This window comes from Orbicella franksi, chromosome 11, assembly GCF_964199315.1.
Source record: "Orbicella franksi chromosome 11, jaOrbFran1.1, whole genome shotgun sequence".
In the NCBI taxonomy this organism is placed as follows: Eukaryota; Metazoa; Cnidaria; class Anthozoa; order Scleractinia; family Merulinidae; genus Orbicella; species Orbicella franksi.
The window spans coordinates 20,672,599-20,689,307 of NC_138155.1; the positions used below are offsets into that span (position 1 = coordinate 20,672,599).

Here is a 16,709-nt window from a genome sequence, read left to right on the forward strand (position 1 = left end):
CAATTTTATGAAATGTGGGAGATAACTCTAAGGGTATATCATCAGATGGAAGCAAATTTTGCCTAGAGTTTACATTGCGTGATGTTTTAAGAAACATCATACTGACACGCAAGAAAAACAAAACTTGATGTGTCATTAACCAAAACGAACATGAAATATGTTTCTTGAATTTTTTGAAATATCTCTTCGTCGATGTTTGTTGGTAAAAATGGCAATTTCAGACTTGTACACGAGGTGGAGACCAGTAAATAACTGGACCCGGAAGGATCTACGGACCGCACTTCACAAATCACTTGGTCATGCCTTATTTCTTCGCCGAAAAAGTGGATCTGCCACTTAGAGGTGACTACGTTTTGGTTAAAACAATTAATACGATAAATCTTCGAATTAGCGCCTCCCCTCGTATAAGCGCCCCCATCTTCTCCTAAATTTGAAATATGCGCCAGGACGCTAACTCGACGATTTACGGCATTTAGAGAAGCAGCAAACTAGACAAAACCAAGACAGAGAAAGTCATTAAAAGATGCACACCTCGCGTTGATACTCGAGAAAGTTGATCACTGACTCTTCGTATAAGCATCCTCCCGTTTGCGAGTTTTCTAAAGATCTGCTTCAATTGACCAATCAAATGTCAGAATTGGGCGGGTTGAGGTTAGACTTCCTCCCAGTGGGTGGAAAAGATGATGTATCACCATGCCAACTGCCGCCAGCCCCCCCCCCCCCTCCCATAGTTAGGTTTTGACTTGCTAAACTCGAATCACCGCATGTTTGTGGCTGACCAGATCAAATGAGACACAAAATAAAAAGGTCAAATATTATTTAAAAACTTCCTAACGTTCTCGAGTGGCAACGCAAGGCGCGCATGGTTGTAAACATGAGAACTAAAATTGTTTAGAGGAAAAACAAACAAAACAAAAAAACAATTTTTAAAAGTACATGTTTTGAAGGAGAATTTTTGTGATGATTCAGACGATTTCTCGCCAGCAGCTGTCTTCCCGCCAACTAAAAAGCACACGGTGTCCAGACTGTACCCAGGCTCCGCTAACAGGGCTGAAGTGGCTCTCTCCTTGCTGTAATAATAATAATAATAATAATAATAATAATAATAATAATAATAATAATAATAATAATAATAATAATAATAATATTATTATTATTATTATAACAATAATTATTAGTAATTATTAATCATTGGAGGTGGCTCTTGTCTTGTCACTAAAACCCTAGTGTGTGACCATTCAAATGAAAGCTATTGAGTGGTACTTTCATGTGGTACTGTTTATTATGCTGCACAATGTGGCTGTAACTTTAAGTCTGTGGATAAAACCCTAGTGTGTGACCAATCAAATGAAAGCTATCGAGCAGTACTTTCATGTAGTATTGCTGTATGTTCAAGGTCATTCTAAATATTACGTGTGTGACTGAAATTCTAGCGAGTGACCATTCCATTCCAATTTGAGCACTTTTTTGGATGAACAACGTTTGAAGTTTGAAACAAACCTTTCAATTGTGCCTTCCATAAGCAGCGTCAGCAGGATGCCAGTAACAGCACCAAGAATTGGAAACCTATCTACTGTTTCCAGTCCTGAGGAAAATAAGAAAAAATAGAAAAATAAAATTAAAAAAAAGAAAACAAGAACAAAAAAATACTAAAATGAAGATGAAAAGTCTGTTTCTAAGCATGAGTTTGATCTTGATCTTAGCAAACAGAAACTAGAAGAATTGAACTCTGCTCATCCCCTCCCCCTCCAAGATTTCTTTGAGGTTTCTCTAACAATTCAACCGCCTGTGCTTATGCAAACCATCTGGACAGCCTGGGTGGAAAGACACAAAAAACTCCCCTCTTCCGAGAACACGACTTCTGAAACTCATTTATAATTCCTCAAGTTAAAACAAAAAAATCATGGCCGTGACGGTGGTTCGGATACCCGGTCTTAATTAGCATAGATTTTGACGATTTTACTTCTCCGTCTACTCCTTAGTTTTTGTTCCGATTGAGAAGATATATCAAACACTCGGGACAGCGTTTCATCGGCAATCCAAACACCTCGAATTTCGTCTAAAATACTCCGCTGTGCATCGTGTTTTCAACTCTCTTCTCGATGTTGGGATATCCCGATGAAACACTTTCTCTCGTGTTTGATCTATTACAAAAAGTACCTCGACGAGGCTATGACCCAGGCCTCCGTATCATTAAGCAGCTGCGCATTTCACATTTTATACTGATTCATAGCCCCTCTAAGCTGTACGTGGCGATTTTAGTTCTCACATGATAGCGACGATACGGAACTCGAGCAATTTGCGGCAAGATAAACTTAAAACGGGCAATGTTTTGCCACTTTTGCGATACCAAATTGATCTTTTCCTGTTTGGAAGAAATACAGTGTATAACATGAAACATGGTTGCCACATCGAAACGTCGAATTGCGTTACTCCTTATATTTCTTGTTTTTCCTAATGAAACTAAAATTTACTTGACCAAATACTAAATATAAAACGTCAGATATAGTACTGTAGCGGCTTCTTGCCTCCCTTACAGCTGTCCTTTCCATGCATTTATTAAGAATGATAAGTTCTCAACAAATTTTCCATCATCATTGAACCAAAATGTTTCTCTCAGCCTTCGATGGTAGTAAATCACCCTTGTAAAGTTATTCTACGCTACGACAACTCAAATCGGGCCGCCCAGAAGAACACTAATCAATCAAAACGTAAACTGAGAACAACGGAGTGGTAGCTTCTTGTGACGGCAAGTAACGGTCTGTTTCACGTGAAAATATAAACACTATCGACTCCTCTGCGTTATATACACTCCTTTCACGGCGAATTATCATAATTGTAAATCTCGCTCGAAAAATTTAGCTTAAAAACTCATTTTGCGACAACTAATAATAATAATAATAATAATAATAATAAATAATAATAATAATAATAATTAATAATAATAATAATAATAATAATAATAATAATAATTAATAATATTTTAAGAGGAGGCCTCCAATCACCTAGAGGTGGTTTTCAGGACGGTCCTCTTAAAAATAAAAGTCTAGAATATACATTAAGTGTCTAAAATACAAAAGTCTAAACTAAACCTGTTGAAAAGCATACAAAATTTAGCATCAAAATTAACCAATCAACAATGGCAAAGTTACCTTAGAGGTTCGCAACACTTCGCACTTTGTTGGTTTTTAAATTTTGTTAAGAACTATTGTTCGTATTCTTCAATGTTATTGGTTTCTTTGAGAAACAGATCGCTATCTTTTGTTCTCACGTTGTTTGGTTAATTAACTCTTTCCAAGTGGCCTGATTCGAGTAGTCACACTCTAATTTCCCCTGACTTTTATTTGAAATGTCACTTTTCGCTCACTCAAAGTAAAATTCCCTGACTTTTCCCTGACTTTGAAGAATTTTTCTTTTCCCCTGACCATTTCCTGACCTGTGGCAACCCTACTGAAAGCATTACAATAATTCGTTTTGTACATTACCTGGTAGATGAAGCCTCGTTACGTTCTCAAACAGATTTGAACTGGCTGTCACACGATTAAGCACCTGAGTTAGCAACTTGAAAAAGAAAAACAACAATACAGTATAATCGATATCTAGATCATTTCATGATTCCACCAAAAATGCCATGAGACGTAAAGGATAGCTGCAACGGATTTACTGTCGAAAGTCGCATTTAACACGTCTAGCTCTCATAGCTGGTTGTCTATAGATCTGTGTACCTTGACACACTTTTTGTAATTCAGCGTAAAGCGCGCCACTTCCCCTCTATTCCTATTTTATATGAGATTTCTCGCATCTGGCGCATCTTACAAACGTTCTTGGTTGGTAGTCCACAATCCCTTTTTTGGTCAAGCGGTAGGGACTTTAAGTAACCACGACGGCGACGCCGAGGACGAAGTCGATTAATCACAATAAAGACTTAAACAAATTAGCCGTCGTGGTTCACGTTCCCCACACAACGCAGAATTTGGTCATTTCCATTGCTATTTTGCAGAGGCCGACAAAGAATTGTACCGAGAATTACAACGCGCGTGCACAGCCATTGTCCTGCTCATTAAATCCTTGATTTAGCGACGTTCCCATTGCCGTCGTGGTTTTCTTAAACTCCCTATTGACAAGAGATAGGCTTTATTCCTAATCTCCCTCAATCTCCCTCTCAAGTGAGTTTTAGAGATGGTGCAAGGTCATTCCGCGGATGTTACCACGCGCGCTGTGTAGATGTTTTCGCGGCGGAAGTTGAAACCGCGCCTAAGGCCGTTTGGGCTGCACCCGTGAGTAAAATCCGCGGGTATCACAGAAATGGCTATTTCTAGACCGTCGCTGGGGTTTCCGGAAACCGTTAGTGACCTTAGTTATAAGGTCTAATGGAGATTAACTATTTGGTTCCTTATCTTCCCTTGGTATCCCCTAGGTGTAATTCTCTACATTAGTAAACTCCTGTTTTGAGATTTTCTCTAACCTGAAGGAGATTTTGTACATCACAAAAAATACACCAAAGATGACTTAAACAAGTTGTTTGAAAAACTTTTAATCCAGCCGCAGGTCGACAGCCGGAAATCTCAAATGTTACTTTGGAAGAAAATCTGAAGAGGTAAATAGTAAACCAGAAAGATGGTCATGCTTGGGAAGATTAAGAGCGACGAACTTGCAAACTTAAGGAGAAATTGCAAAGCTTCTGTATATTTACCTGGAAAAGGCGAGCGATGTGAAGTTCAGCCGACTGTCGTTTCCAGTCGGTGAACACCTCAGGAGCAGCTGTGGCGACCATCTCTAGCACCTAAGAGTAAACAACACAAGCATGAACAACTACGGTTAAATTCAAGGTCCTTCATGTATTCGCGGAGGATAAATATCGTACGATAAAATAAGCCTTTTCACAAAAATACCCCCACCCCCCCCCCCCAAAAAAAAAAGTGCGACAACAAATTTCCCCGTTTCTCGATGACGAAAAAAAATTGTGTGATCGACAATTAAATGCCAACACACGTCGAGTATAAACTATTGTCCACACTACGCCGGAGGAATTTGAAAACGGAGGTTTCACTCTGAAAACGCATCAAATGTTTTCCGTTCACACTACGCAGGAGAAATTCAAAAACGCAACAATCACCGGTCGTTTTCGACTTGTGTTTGAAAAAAACTCGGGAAGGGAAATGAAATGATTATCATGAGTTCATCGTTTTCAAAAAGCTCCGTTTTCAAAATGTTTTCTGTCCGCACGAAAACGAAAAGCAGGCGTCTTCAAATTCCTCCAGTTTGAAGAGCGTTTTCGAGAAGCTCCGTTTTCGTGACGGATTAGTGTGGACGGTAGGCCTGACCGTAGAAATTAAGCCACATTTTCAAATTTCTCCGGCGTAGTGTGAACGCTCCCTGAAAAGATCGAGAGTAGGAATTAACAACTCACCCGCATTAACCCGACAGTCAAATCAAAACAAACTGCGCATGTTCGTAACTGGCGGGAGTCCAGTACAGTCTCCATGCGATGAGTGGCCTGTTGAATCTATAACATATACAAAATGTTTACAAATTTTGCTATCTACAATCAGAGATCTTTTAGAATTTAACAGCAAACTCGTTAAGCATGGCACTGAAGGCGTCTAAAGAGTCTCTAGGCCGAGACTGCAAAACGCCGTGTCAGACTTGCCACGAACTATTTATTTCTCATTATACAATTTTTCTTTTAAATATCTGCAAAGCATTTTTCGTACTAATTTTCAAAAATAGCATTCTTGCTGGTGAGAGGTAATATTTAGTAAAAATAGCAACCTCAAGGTAATTTCCAAGAAATAAAAATGATTTTAAAAAATGTTACGCAAAAAAGCAGTTAAAACTATGCACACTAAACGTTTTGATCATTGAGATTATCATCACAAAACTGATTAAGTACCATACCTCTTGTAACATTCCTATAAACTCCGAGAAAGACCAGTTCAACTGGTTTAGCAGGCCGTTAAGAAACTCGTTTGCCAGTTGGTTGTCTTTAACGCACAACTGACCAAAGAGTCGCTGGCATTTCTTAGAAGGATGAGGAGCTGAAATAAAAAGGCAAATAGCACTGAGCGTGGTTGGGAAAAAAGGTTGGGAATTAGGACGAAGTTACTTCATTTGAGCTTCAGGAGGGAAGTACTAGCGTGAGGGCTGAAACGTTTAGCAATATTTTACAGTTGTCAATTTCAAGGATCCTTAGCGTTGAAAAACCAAGCCCTCACAAATTTGGAAACACAGGAACAGTTGTCTCTAGTCTTTAGTGACTTCATTTATGCGGCAGAATTTGTAACATATAAGCGTTTCTCTGAGCCATTTTCTTTGCACTGTAAATTTAAAGAGCTTCGCCGAAACTTCATTAAATACTTACGTTGAAGACTGGCTCGCAAATGGCCTGTAAATGCAAAAAAGTGCATGTCAGAACGGTTTCGTAAGCCATTTTTGATTGATTAAAATTCTAACTGGGCTCCGAGGCTTAGGAAAATATAACAAAATAAATCGCATCGTGCTGTGAGAATGGATGAGTCATTTCATCCAAGACTCGGAGCCATGTGAGTATTATAATATGTCGAAATTGGCCTATTGGTACACGAGCAAAGTCGAAGCACTGTACCCAAGCACATGGATAAAACGTCTTAAGGAAGAATCGCTAGTGATTTTTCTAGGAATTAGATGTAGAAGGATGAAAACACCCAAACAAAAAGATTCCCTCCCACATGATGGCACTTTGGATTGGTAGTAGGCTATTCCAGTGTCTATCTGTCAATTATTAAGTAAAAACATCGCATGCAAGATAATGCCGCGTAAATAAAACACACTTTGTCAACTCACCTTGCTCAGGCAATCCCAGCGTAATGACGTCTGGCGAACTCGTGTAACGAAACGCAAATCCACAGCCCTGTTACCCAAACAAACAGGAACATGAAAGTTCTGTTTAGGAGGGAGGGAAGGAGGAACATGGGAATCAAGGAGGGCGGGGGGGGGGGGGGGGAACTCTATGGGAAATGGTAGATGGGAAAATGTGGGAAGACAGATTCTCAAGGTGGCAGGAACCGGGAAAAATGAAGGACGCTTTCCTTCCGATGAATAATTTGGTTTGAATTTCCGGAAATTTCCAGCGACGCATGGTGCAGTATATTCTGTAATTTCCAAAATAGAGGACAACCTCGCGAGGTATACACAAATTTTTCGCTAATTTCGTACCGTCAATCTCCATTCTATTTGATTTCCCTACCGGAATTTCCAGAATTTTCAGTTGAATGGTTCGCTTTTCGCAAATTCAGCAATTTCCAGTCTTCTAGAAACTCTCTCAGAAAATTTTCCTGCCATTTTCCCAAACTTCAAAATTTTGTGAATTTTTGGTTGAATGGAAAGCGTTCAGAGAACTAGAGAAATTCAACATTGGATAATATCTTACAAGAGAAAATGCGCCACGAGGAAGCGACCACCAACGAAGGGGCAAGAACTAGGGGTAAAAGCTACGGGCTGTGAGTAATTCACAACATCTTGTCCATCCCTCTTCTGTATTTAAATACATCTTCTCGTTACTGGTGTCCGCATATGTCTCTGTGTGCTAGATGGGAGAATTTACTCGGGGTGATAAATATAAAGGCTGCCAACTCACTTGTAAGTTGGTTCTTAGTTTTCTTTTTACTCATTTAACTCACCTTCCATATTCGCACCAGAATCCATGTTGTTTGAACCCAAGATCGTTTGTCATAAGCCGCCATAAGAGAACGAACACATTTTTCCAACCTGATTGTTTGTCGAAATTATTAAATTAAAAGGGCAGTTTTCATACAATACTATAACAACCTTGAAGAGGCGCGGTGGCCTCGTGGTTAGTGCGTTCTACTCCGGATCGAGCGGTCTGGGTTCGAGCTCTGGCTGGAGACATAGTGTTGTGCTCTTGGGCAAGACACTTTACTCTCACAGTGCCTCTCTCCAACCAGGTGTACAAATGGATACTGGCGAATTAAATGCAGAGGGTAACCCTGCGATTGACTAGTATCGCATTGTATAGGGGGAGTAGAAATACTCCTAGTCGCTTCATGCTACAGAAACCGAGATAAGCTCCGGCCTGATGAGCCACTTGGCTGGTATGCAGACTTTACCTTATCTTACTGTAATAACTAGATTTCTTTGTTTATCTCAGTCATCGTACTCCTTTATCACTCTTCAAAATCAATAGGAGGTCCTGTTTTACATGTTTGTCTTTCGAGTCTTAAACGATTTAGTACAAAAGATTAATTTGCCCAGTTTATGGGTCGCATCTTACTCATGTAATTTAAAATTCAAATCCCTGACAACAAACTAAATTCCTTAGGTCAGCGCATTACCCACACGAAGAAGTTAAGCAGTTTTTGCTTCATGAATGCTTTAGATTCTCAGACATTTATCTTTAGGAATCGTTTTCAATTATCGTCAACAACAACAGCAGCACCAGCCACAACAACAAATTTGGTTACTGATCGGTTTAAACTAAAAAAAAAAACAGAAATGACTTACAGAGCTTCTGGCATGTTCTCCAGTGCTGCAAGACTGTCTGGGTAACAGACAAATGCAGCTAAAGCTTGAATAATAACATCCCGTAAATCTAAGGGTGAAAGAGAAAATGATCACACATTTGGTACAAGCCTCAAGAAAGGATGATAAGAAAGAAGGGAGGTAAGAAAGAAGGAAGGAAGGGGGGGGGGGTAGGGAGCATGGGGGCATGGGATCAAAGCAGCACGGGAGCATAGGAGCATAGGGACATGGGAGCTTGGGGGAATGGAAGCATGGTAGCATAACAGCATAGAAGCATAGAGTATGGAAGCATGGTAACATGGGAGCACGGGAGCAAGGGAGCATGCTGATCAGGAAGTTTGTGGGCAAGGGAGCATGTGAGCATGGGAACATGGGGGTATGGGAGCATGGGAGCAAGGGAGCAAGGGAGCATGCTGATCAGGAAGCTTGTGGGCATGGGAGCATGTGAGCATTGGAACATGGGGGCATGGGAGCATGGGAGCGTGGAAGCAAGTTAATCAGGGAGCTTGTGGGCATGGGAGCATGGGAATAGGGAGGCATGGGAGTATGGGAGCATGAGAGCATGAGAGCATGGGAGCATGGGAGCATGGGAGCACGGGAGAATGGAGCATGGGAGCATGGGAGCATGGGAGCATGGGAGCATGGGAGCATGGGAGAATGGAGCACGGGAGCATGGGAGCATGGGAGCATGGGAGCATGGGAGCATGGGAGCATGGGAGCATGGGGGCATGGGCTTATGGGAGCGTGGGAGCATGGGAGCACGGGAGCATGGGAGCATGGGAGAATGGAGCATGGGAGCATGGGAGAATGGAGCATGGGCGTATGGGAGCGTGGGAGCATGGGAGCATGGGAGCATGGGAGCATGGGAGCATGGGAGAATGGAGCATGGGAGCATGGGAGAATGGAGCATGGGCGTATGGGAGCGTGGGAGCATGGGAGCATGGGAGCACGGGAGCATGGGAGCATGGGAGCATGGGAGAATGGAGCATGGGAGCATGGGAGCATGGGAGCATGGGAGAATGGGAGCATGGGCGTATGGGAGCGTGGGAGCATGGGAGCACGGGAGCATGGGAGCGTGGGAGCATGGGAGCATGGGAGCATGGGCGCATGGGAGCATGGGCGCATGGGAGCATGGGAGCATGGGAGCATGGGAGCATGAGAGTATGCTGATCAGAGAGCTTGGGGTATGGAAACATGGGAGCACGGGACCACGGGAAATACCGAGGCAACATGTCAGAAAAGGAGAAAGACGACCAAGTGAATTGAGAATAAGCTGTTGCTTGCAACGTACCTGGATTGATAATTTTTTGGTTGATAAAGTGCGTGCACAAAAAGACCGCCATTTTTTGAAGAGTACCATTGGCATCTAACGAGAGAAAAAAAAAATAAAAATAACAGGAGGAACGTCTGTTGGTGAGAACTGAATTCATAAATCGTAGAAGCTGTAGACAAGATAAAAGCTCGCAATGTAAGTGAGGCAGTGAAAAAGTTTTCAAAATTTATTTCCTTTCTGGTATAAATAAATGCTGTTGTTGTTGTTGTTGTTGTTGTTGTTGTTGTTGTTGTTGTTCAAGATCGTCACGCAAACTTTCGGGTCGCGAGAAAAAGCGTTATGCAATGACGTCAGCAAGAACACCTCAAGAGACTGGGTTTGAGTGGAGCCCTGTCTGTTTGTAACAATAAATATCCGTGTAATTCAGTTGGAAGTGGAACGAGAACTTGGCATGTTTCCATGCAAGCAGAAAACACCTTGCTAAGCAACTTCCCACATGCTCACTACAAGAAAACCACTCGCTTTTTGAGCTCTATGACGCGTTTACTTTGTCAGTAAAAAGAAGCAAAGCAACAAAGAAACGCTTTGTCCTCGAGGCGATAAAAAAGTCTTCACAATGATCCCATAATGATGCGAAGTATGCACGACTATTTGAAATAATAAAAAAATGTTTAAAAAGCAATGGACCTGAATTCAACAAATTCTGGGTTTTGTGAGAACGTGAATCACAGTGATTTTTTTCACTTCAAATTTTTTATTGTACGTTGTTTCTATACATTAAGCCCGGTGACAGAACGATTTTCACGTAAGTGTCAAAAGTAATATGCATTTTGTACTTTGGTGTTGCACTATCACGCTACCCAATTGCCGTGCAAAAGTCACGCCACTTGGTCATCCACTCATAAGTAAAAACAAAACATGTTTTTGCAATAACTGCAGAAATTCTCTCGCGCTCATTAGTTAATTTTCACTGTCAGTAAGAGGACAGACACATGAATTTATAATTTATGAACGAGCGAAAGCGGACAGTTTAATAATTCGTTATTGTAAAAAACAAATTGACGTCCGTTTTTCACCCGTCTATCCTGTTATTGACAATGAATTTCGTCATAATATTATCAAAGTAGTCTACATTAGTAAATTTGAACAGATAACTGACACAAAACAGTTGACGGGCTTGACTCTCATGGTGGTGTTTTCTTTGTATCCAAGTCTCTTTTGGAAATTGAAAGACAAAGGAAACTTAAAAAATTTGTAGTTTTGACCCGAAAGCCTCGGATCGACGACTCAAAACTCATCTACTGTGTCGTCCCGAAGGTAGGAACTTGAAGACAACACGGAAAAGAGTGATAGCAAAATCTCGCGAAATTCAGCCAGGAATCAACCGCTGGATTATGTGTAAACGTTTAAGTAATTACACTGAGAAAGAAAGGAACGAACGACTTACAATTCATTTTAAATTGGTCTTCGTTCGTGAACCACTACAACGCTTACTTTCAGCCAACAAGAAAAAGTTTCTACAAATTTCCAGCTACACCAAAGACCTCCGTAAAGAAATAGTACAAGCTCTTCGACCTCAAGATTTTAAGCCAGAGGGAAAAAATTTCGTTAAATTCAAAGAGTTCATTCAGTATTTTTCCGACAATATGTCACGCAATCAGCATTGGCGACAATATGAAAAACTCTGTCACCAGTGTGTTATTGACTACGATTTCATTTGTCACTTAGAGACCTTAAAGAAGGACGCGGCTTTGTTGCTGCAAATGGCGGGAATTGACGGCCGCGTAACTTTCCCGCCAATCCATAAATCAACCGTTCCATCTGAAGTGTTGAAGTATTATTCAACAGTTCCCCTGAAGTATATAAATCGCTTAGGAGAGCAGTATCGCAATGACTTTGAAATGTTCGGCTACGAATATCTTGGTCCTGTGAAAAAGCTTTTGAAACAATCTTCGAAAGACTAGCCGTTCTGCTTCTCGAGCCCAGAGACAATTCCTTATAAAGGCGAAATTATAAGCAGGAAAACAATGGCTGTTCCGAAAATGAGGAGTGCGAGATAAAAAATACAAATTAAAAAAATATATACGATATGAATTAACATAAAAAAAAACCTAGAATTCTAATAAACTAAATATATAGCTAAAACAATTTAAATTAAAATTTTAAAATTAAGAAATGAAAACTTGTTTAATAGGGCCTACAAAAAGTGAGAAAGAATAATCTCAGAATTCTCGTCTCGATAAGAGAGTACGGTGTTAACTGCCCTAGGTACTGCAGGGAGCCGCCGTAAGCAAGGTTGAGCGCTGATCATACATTTCCGTATTTGGTTATACAAGAGAGAATGGGGGTGCGCGAGTAAATACTCCATATATAAGCAGTGAACTTCAACAGATGCTTACCGTAACACTTAGATTCATCACTTACATAGCTGAATATACTGACAAATATGAATCTTCTCCTCCCTGTGGAACGCTGGCTGGTTTATGATTTGAAATAACCCCGTCTACCTCTCTCTTTTGATCCTCCACCTCACCATCCTAGCAACAATCCCCATCGCCGCTCCCCCAAAAATCTACCTCTCCTTGTCTTTCTCGAAAAGTTGAGGAGCAAAAGCACTGAAAAGGCGCCAAACGTCGATAAACACACTAGAGCCACGTTCAGCCGGACATACTTACTCACTAACGCGCTGGTAAAGAAAGCAAGAGCTTATGCCGGTTACAAAATTAACATTCACTTCCTGAGCGAAAGGAGCGAAAAAAACAAACAAACAAACAACAACAAAAAAAGATCAAAAGTAAAAATCTGATTTTCACAGGTATCGTATTCTACCTAAATAACGAAAGAAACAATTTCTTACGACCTAACCTAACAAACAGCAAAATCATGATTTACGCGGAATTCATCTCAGTCCATTAATTATATTCCGGGAATACAGTTAATGGACAGAGATGAAACGTTGATGTGTGAAGAAACTTTGAACCTTTTAAAGTGAAAAATCTACTATTGAAATATAATATCGTAAATGATGCGGTGATAAAAAGCCATTGAAAACGCCGTTGCTATAGAAACATCAGAAAAACCTTGATTGGCAGGAAGGGATTCAAATGGCTTCTCAGTCTCGTTGGACTAATCTAAAACACCAGCAACACCTTACAGAAAGCGATTGAACATCAAAAGGTCCTTGATTGACAGAAATAATGCTAATGCCTCTTCTTGATCTCTCATTGGCCTAAACTGAAACACCAACAACACGTGACATGCTGTAAATCAACTAAACCGTGACGAGTAAATGTAATCACAAGATTACATTGATTATTCTGACAGCAAGTTTTTAAGCCCAACCATGAAGATGAAATTTGGAGCTGGAAAATATTTCCTCATACTGTTACCATTCGCACTGTTCCCTTACTACGGCAGTTGGATAATGACGTCCAATCGAGTGGAAAGTAATTTAGGTAAGGATTTTGACATCTTGAATAAGGAACTCATATAAACTCATTGCTGACCACAGTCGCTGTAAAACATCGTATTTAGTTCTATTACTAGTTTTTTCAACTCATTTTACAGTTCGGTAAACTCATGATAGATCGTTTTCACAAGATGTAATAAAGTTTTAAGGTATCATGGTAGGTGGATTGACAGTGTTTGGAAATCGCGCTCTTGTGCTGGCGCTTTTAAGCTTTGAAAGAAAACCCCATCAACCTATACATTTTCTGAAAGCTTAATAGTTATAGAATACAATCATATCTTTGAAATTTTCTAAAAAAATATTGTCGCAGTGATATAAAAGAAATACTCAGAAACACTGCTTCGCTTAACTGGTTCGCTTCCGCGCGTGAATTATCGGAGCGGCGCGATTTACATCGGAAATGTTCTCTCACACATCACCCTCAAAAATCGTGTCTGCGATTTTCCAGATGTGGTTTGGTTTTTTTTCTACACTCTCCTAAACTTTGATAGTTTTAATGCGGACGTTTCCTTCTACAAAAGAGGTCATAACTTTGAAACTGAAGCGAAATTAAACAAAGCCCGACACGCTTTTTCGAAGGAGGTATCCTAGAACATACCTGCCGATTTTCGGCCAATTCCATCGGAAGACGCGGGTAAACGAACTAAAAATGTTCATCCTTATATGCAGTTTTATTTTATCGAGAAAAACACGAAAAACCTTTTATGAGATTTGTATGAATAGGTGTTAAAAATCCCCTTCTCACTGACAGATGTCGGCATGGGTCAGTTTACCACAACAATGGGTTATGACAACTTGAAATAAACAGACGACTAACATTCTGGCGCGGAAACCCGCGTCGCAGTGAAGTCGTCCGAGAAGGGACAAACTACATGTTAAACTGCTGTGACCACTTTTACTTAAAAGATGTCGTCGGCGGCATTGGTATTATGTTGCTTAAGTTTAGGCTGCTTTGTTCTCCAGACATTTTTTTGAAAACCATGTCTCGTGAAGCCAAAAAGCATGAAAAAGAGGAAATCTTGAGGTCTACATTATCAACATCTACATCTGCGCTTGACTCTCTCGTTGTGGAAGTTTCGGAATCGCGTCCGTTCTACAACAATTTCGTGCGACTAGCACTTGTTGTATTTTGTCCTTTAGCTTCATTGGCGGGACTAGTGTCCTCGAGTTCCTTCAACCATTCTTCTTGATTACAGTGCGAACCACGGTCGCTCAGAGCCAAAGATCTTGTTCGACGCCAAACCTGTGGGTTCCAGCAGATTTTCGCCTCTTCGGCCTCTTCGAAGACAAAAATGGACAAGAATTTTTCGTCCTGACATACAGAAAATTTGACAAGAACGAAAGCCAAACTTGCGATGAAACAACCAGATCAAGAACAGTTCGCGTACACCCAGGCGGCCCAAGCTCACAATGCGAGTTTTCCTCTACAAAAAAAGAGTTACTCTTTCTTAGTAGAGGAAAACTATTAAGCGATAACTCGCTTAAAAGGCTTCGGATCGAGCTGAGAAGCGAGATGACAATAGAAAAGACAACAAGGCATTGAGGTGAGTCATTTTTATTGCAAAAATACCAAAATTTCAGCTATAATGTCGATTACCGTTTTTCCCCGTACAAACCTTTATAAATTCAAACCGTTGTAACACAACACCACCACATACTGCAAGGCGAAGGTCACGTTTCGCGTAACCAAACTCGGTCGTTATGTAATAGTAGATGTCGGCGGTAACCGTGTCACGTTTCGCGCGCTGGACGTTCGCATAAAGATCAAAAAAAAAAAAAAAGAAAAAAAAGAAAAAAAAAAACTCCTCGCATTGTGAGCTTCGGCCGCCTGTGGCGTGCACAAATGAAATTCGCGTTGCTTGTGACACCTGGCGGTGAATTTTAATTAGAGGTGTCAACGCGCTGTAAGGGGTTAATAATATTCAAAAATAGTTTTTTTGCTTTAACTTAAAAAGTAAAAAAGCCCTTTCCCCCATTCTTTTTGCAAAATATTTATCTCAGTCTTCTCAATTTGAAGAGCCAAAAAAAGATTTATCGCATTTTTCGTAAAAATCCACCTACCACGATACCTTAAAATCCAAAACCAAACAGCCTCCAGCGTTTCTATCTTCATCAGGTATAAGACGTGTGAATTGGATATACGTTGAAAACTTTTCAACTCATTAGCGTCCTTTGTTTGCAAACGAGTGTATTTTGAATTTCAGAGTTGTGATTGTGTGTGACATAGAACTACGACTGCGTTTGTCGAAAAATATACACACACCTCGTGAGTTTTAGACATTTGTGCAGTGAAAGTAGTAGGAAAAGTGTTTATGTAAACGTCTGTTTGTCCAGTACAGATGTTCAGTGGCCTAGATAACCAAAAGTGAGCTCTAGATGGTTACACTATTTTCCCGCCGCCATATTTGTGTAGTACGGACGAGCGTGGCGGTTCCATACTGGGCTCTGTAAATTTGTGCGAAGCATTTCGAAAAATATCTGTAGTTTCGCACAGACCTAAAACTTGGAGAAGTTTCTTCTTTATTTATCTTCTATCAGATCGCATTTTCTTGACTTCATCCATCCAATAGTTTTTGATTTATTATTCATTTCGCAACCAGGAAAACGCTTTCTAACGCGAATTTTACACAAAGGTTTTTTTTTAAGCCGCCACTAGGCTTTGTATGTTAACAACAAATTAAAGAAAAAGACGTATTGTGGACCTTTTGGCCGTAAAGTATCTAATTGCACACTGGTTTTCGAATCTTTCTGCGGAAATTCTGAACGTTCATGCCCCACTTCCAAATAGGAAAGCCGCCAAAAAGATTGGACGCGTCTTTGGCATATTAAACAAAAATCTCGAATCCCTATCTCATCAACAGCAAATATGTAAATATATCATTTGTTTACTCACGGAACACCAAGGAGTTCAGAAGAACTCGTTCAGAAATGCCCGTGCATTGAGCAACCAAAATTTAACACAGTCTTCACTGTTATTATTATTATTATTATAACTCTTTACATACAGACATTACATACATTTTTACATAGATTCGACAAGTTAAGAAATGAAACACTAAAATCAACTTTAGGATATTCAATGCTTTTGTATTCGATTGCAAGTAAACTCAAATCATTAGTATTCATTGAAATGGAGGTAAACAACTAATAATTATTACCTGCAAATATTATTTACGGCACGGTCAGATAAGTTGACTACGGTCAGTTCCATTAATATATATACTAAAATACAAATATATAATATATAAGAACAATAGTAAAACATTGACAGACACTAAAAAAGGTTAGTACAGTTCGCATATGCTAATAAATGAGCATACACCAATTTGCATCATAAGCGTGTTAGTGTCTGTGTTAATAAATTTTCTTTTAATTACACTCGTATAACGCGTTTTATTCCCAAATAAATTGCAAATCTTAGATGCTGCTAGGCAATCAACCAACACTGAA

General features: G+C 40.1%; 1 protein-coding gene and 1 pseudogene across 1 annotated transcript in view; one reads left to right on the plus strand and one right to left on the minus strand.

Annotated features, from left to right (window-relative positions):
* Positions 1–16,709, minus strand: part of LOC145460182 (E3 ubiquitin-protein ligase RNF123-like) — a 46,660-nt gene that overhangs the window by 2,548 nt on the left and 27,403 nt on the right. Inside the window, exons 26-36 of the mRNA XM_081444922.1 lie at positions 9,809–9,883; positions 8,500–8,587; positions 7,659–7,746; positions 6,823–6,889; positions 6,362–6,385; positions 5,899–6,038; positions 5,411–5,506; positions 4,694–4,783; positions 3,486–3,561; positions 1,501–1,585; positions 937–1,070 (exon numbers count right to left, since the gene is read on the minus strand). Coding sequence (XP_081301048.1) covers positions 937–1,070; positions 1,501–1,585; positions 3,486–3,561; positions 4,694–4,783; positions 5,411–5,506; positions 5,899–6,038; positions 6,362–6,385; positions 6,823–6,889; positions 7,659–7,746; positions 8,500–8,587; positions 9,809–9,883 — 963 coding nt within the window. The remainder of the gene's footprint in view (positions 1–936; positions 1,071–1,500; positions 1,586–3,485; positions 3,562–4,693; positions 4,784–5,410; positions 5,507–5,898; positions 6,039–6,361; positions 6,386–6,822; positions 6,890–7,658; positions 7,747–8,499; positions 8,588–9,808; positions 9,884–16,709) is intronic.
* LOC145503357 (carbohydrate sulfotransferase 14-like) lies at positions 10,135–11,840 on the plus strand (annotated as a pseudogene).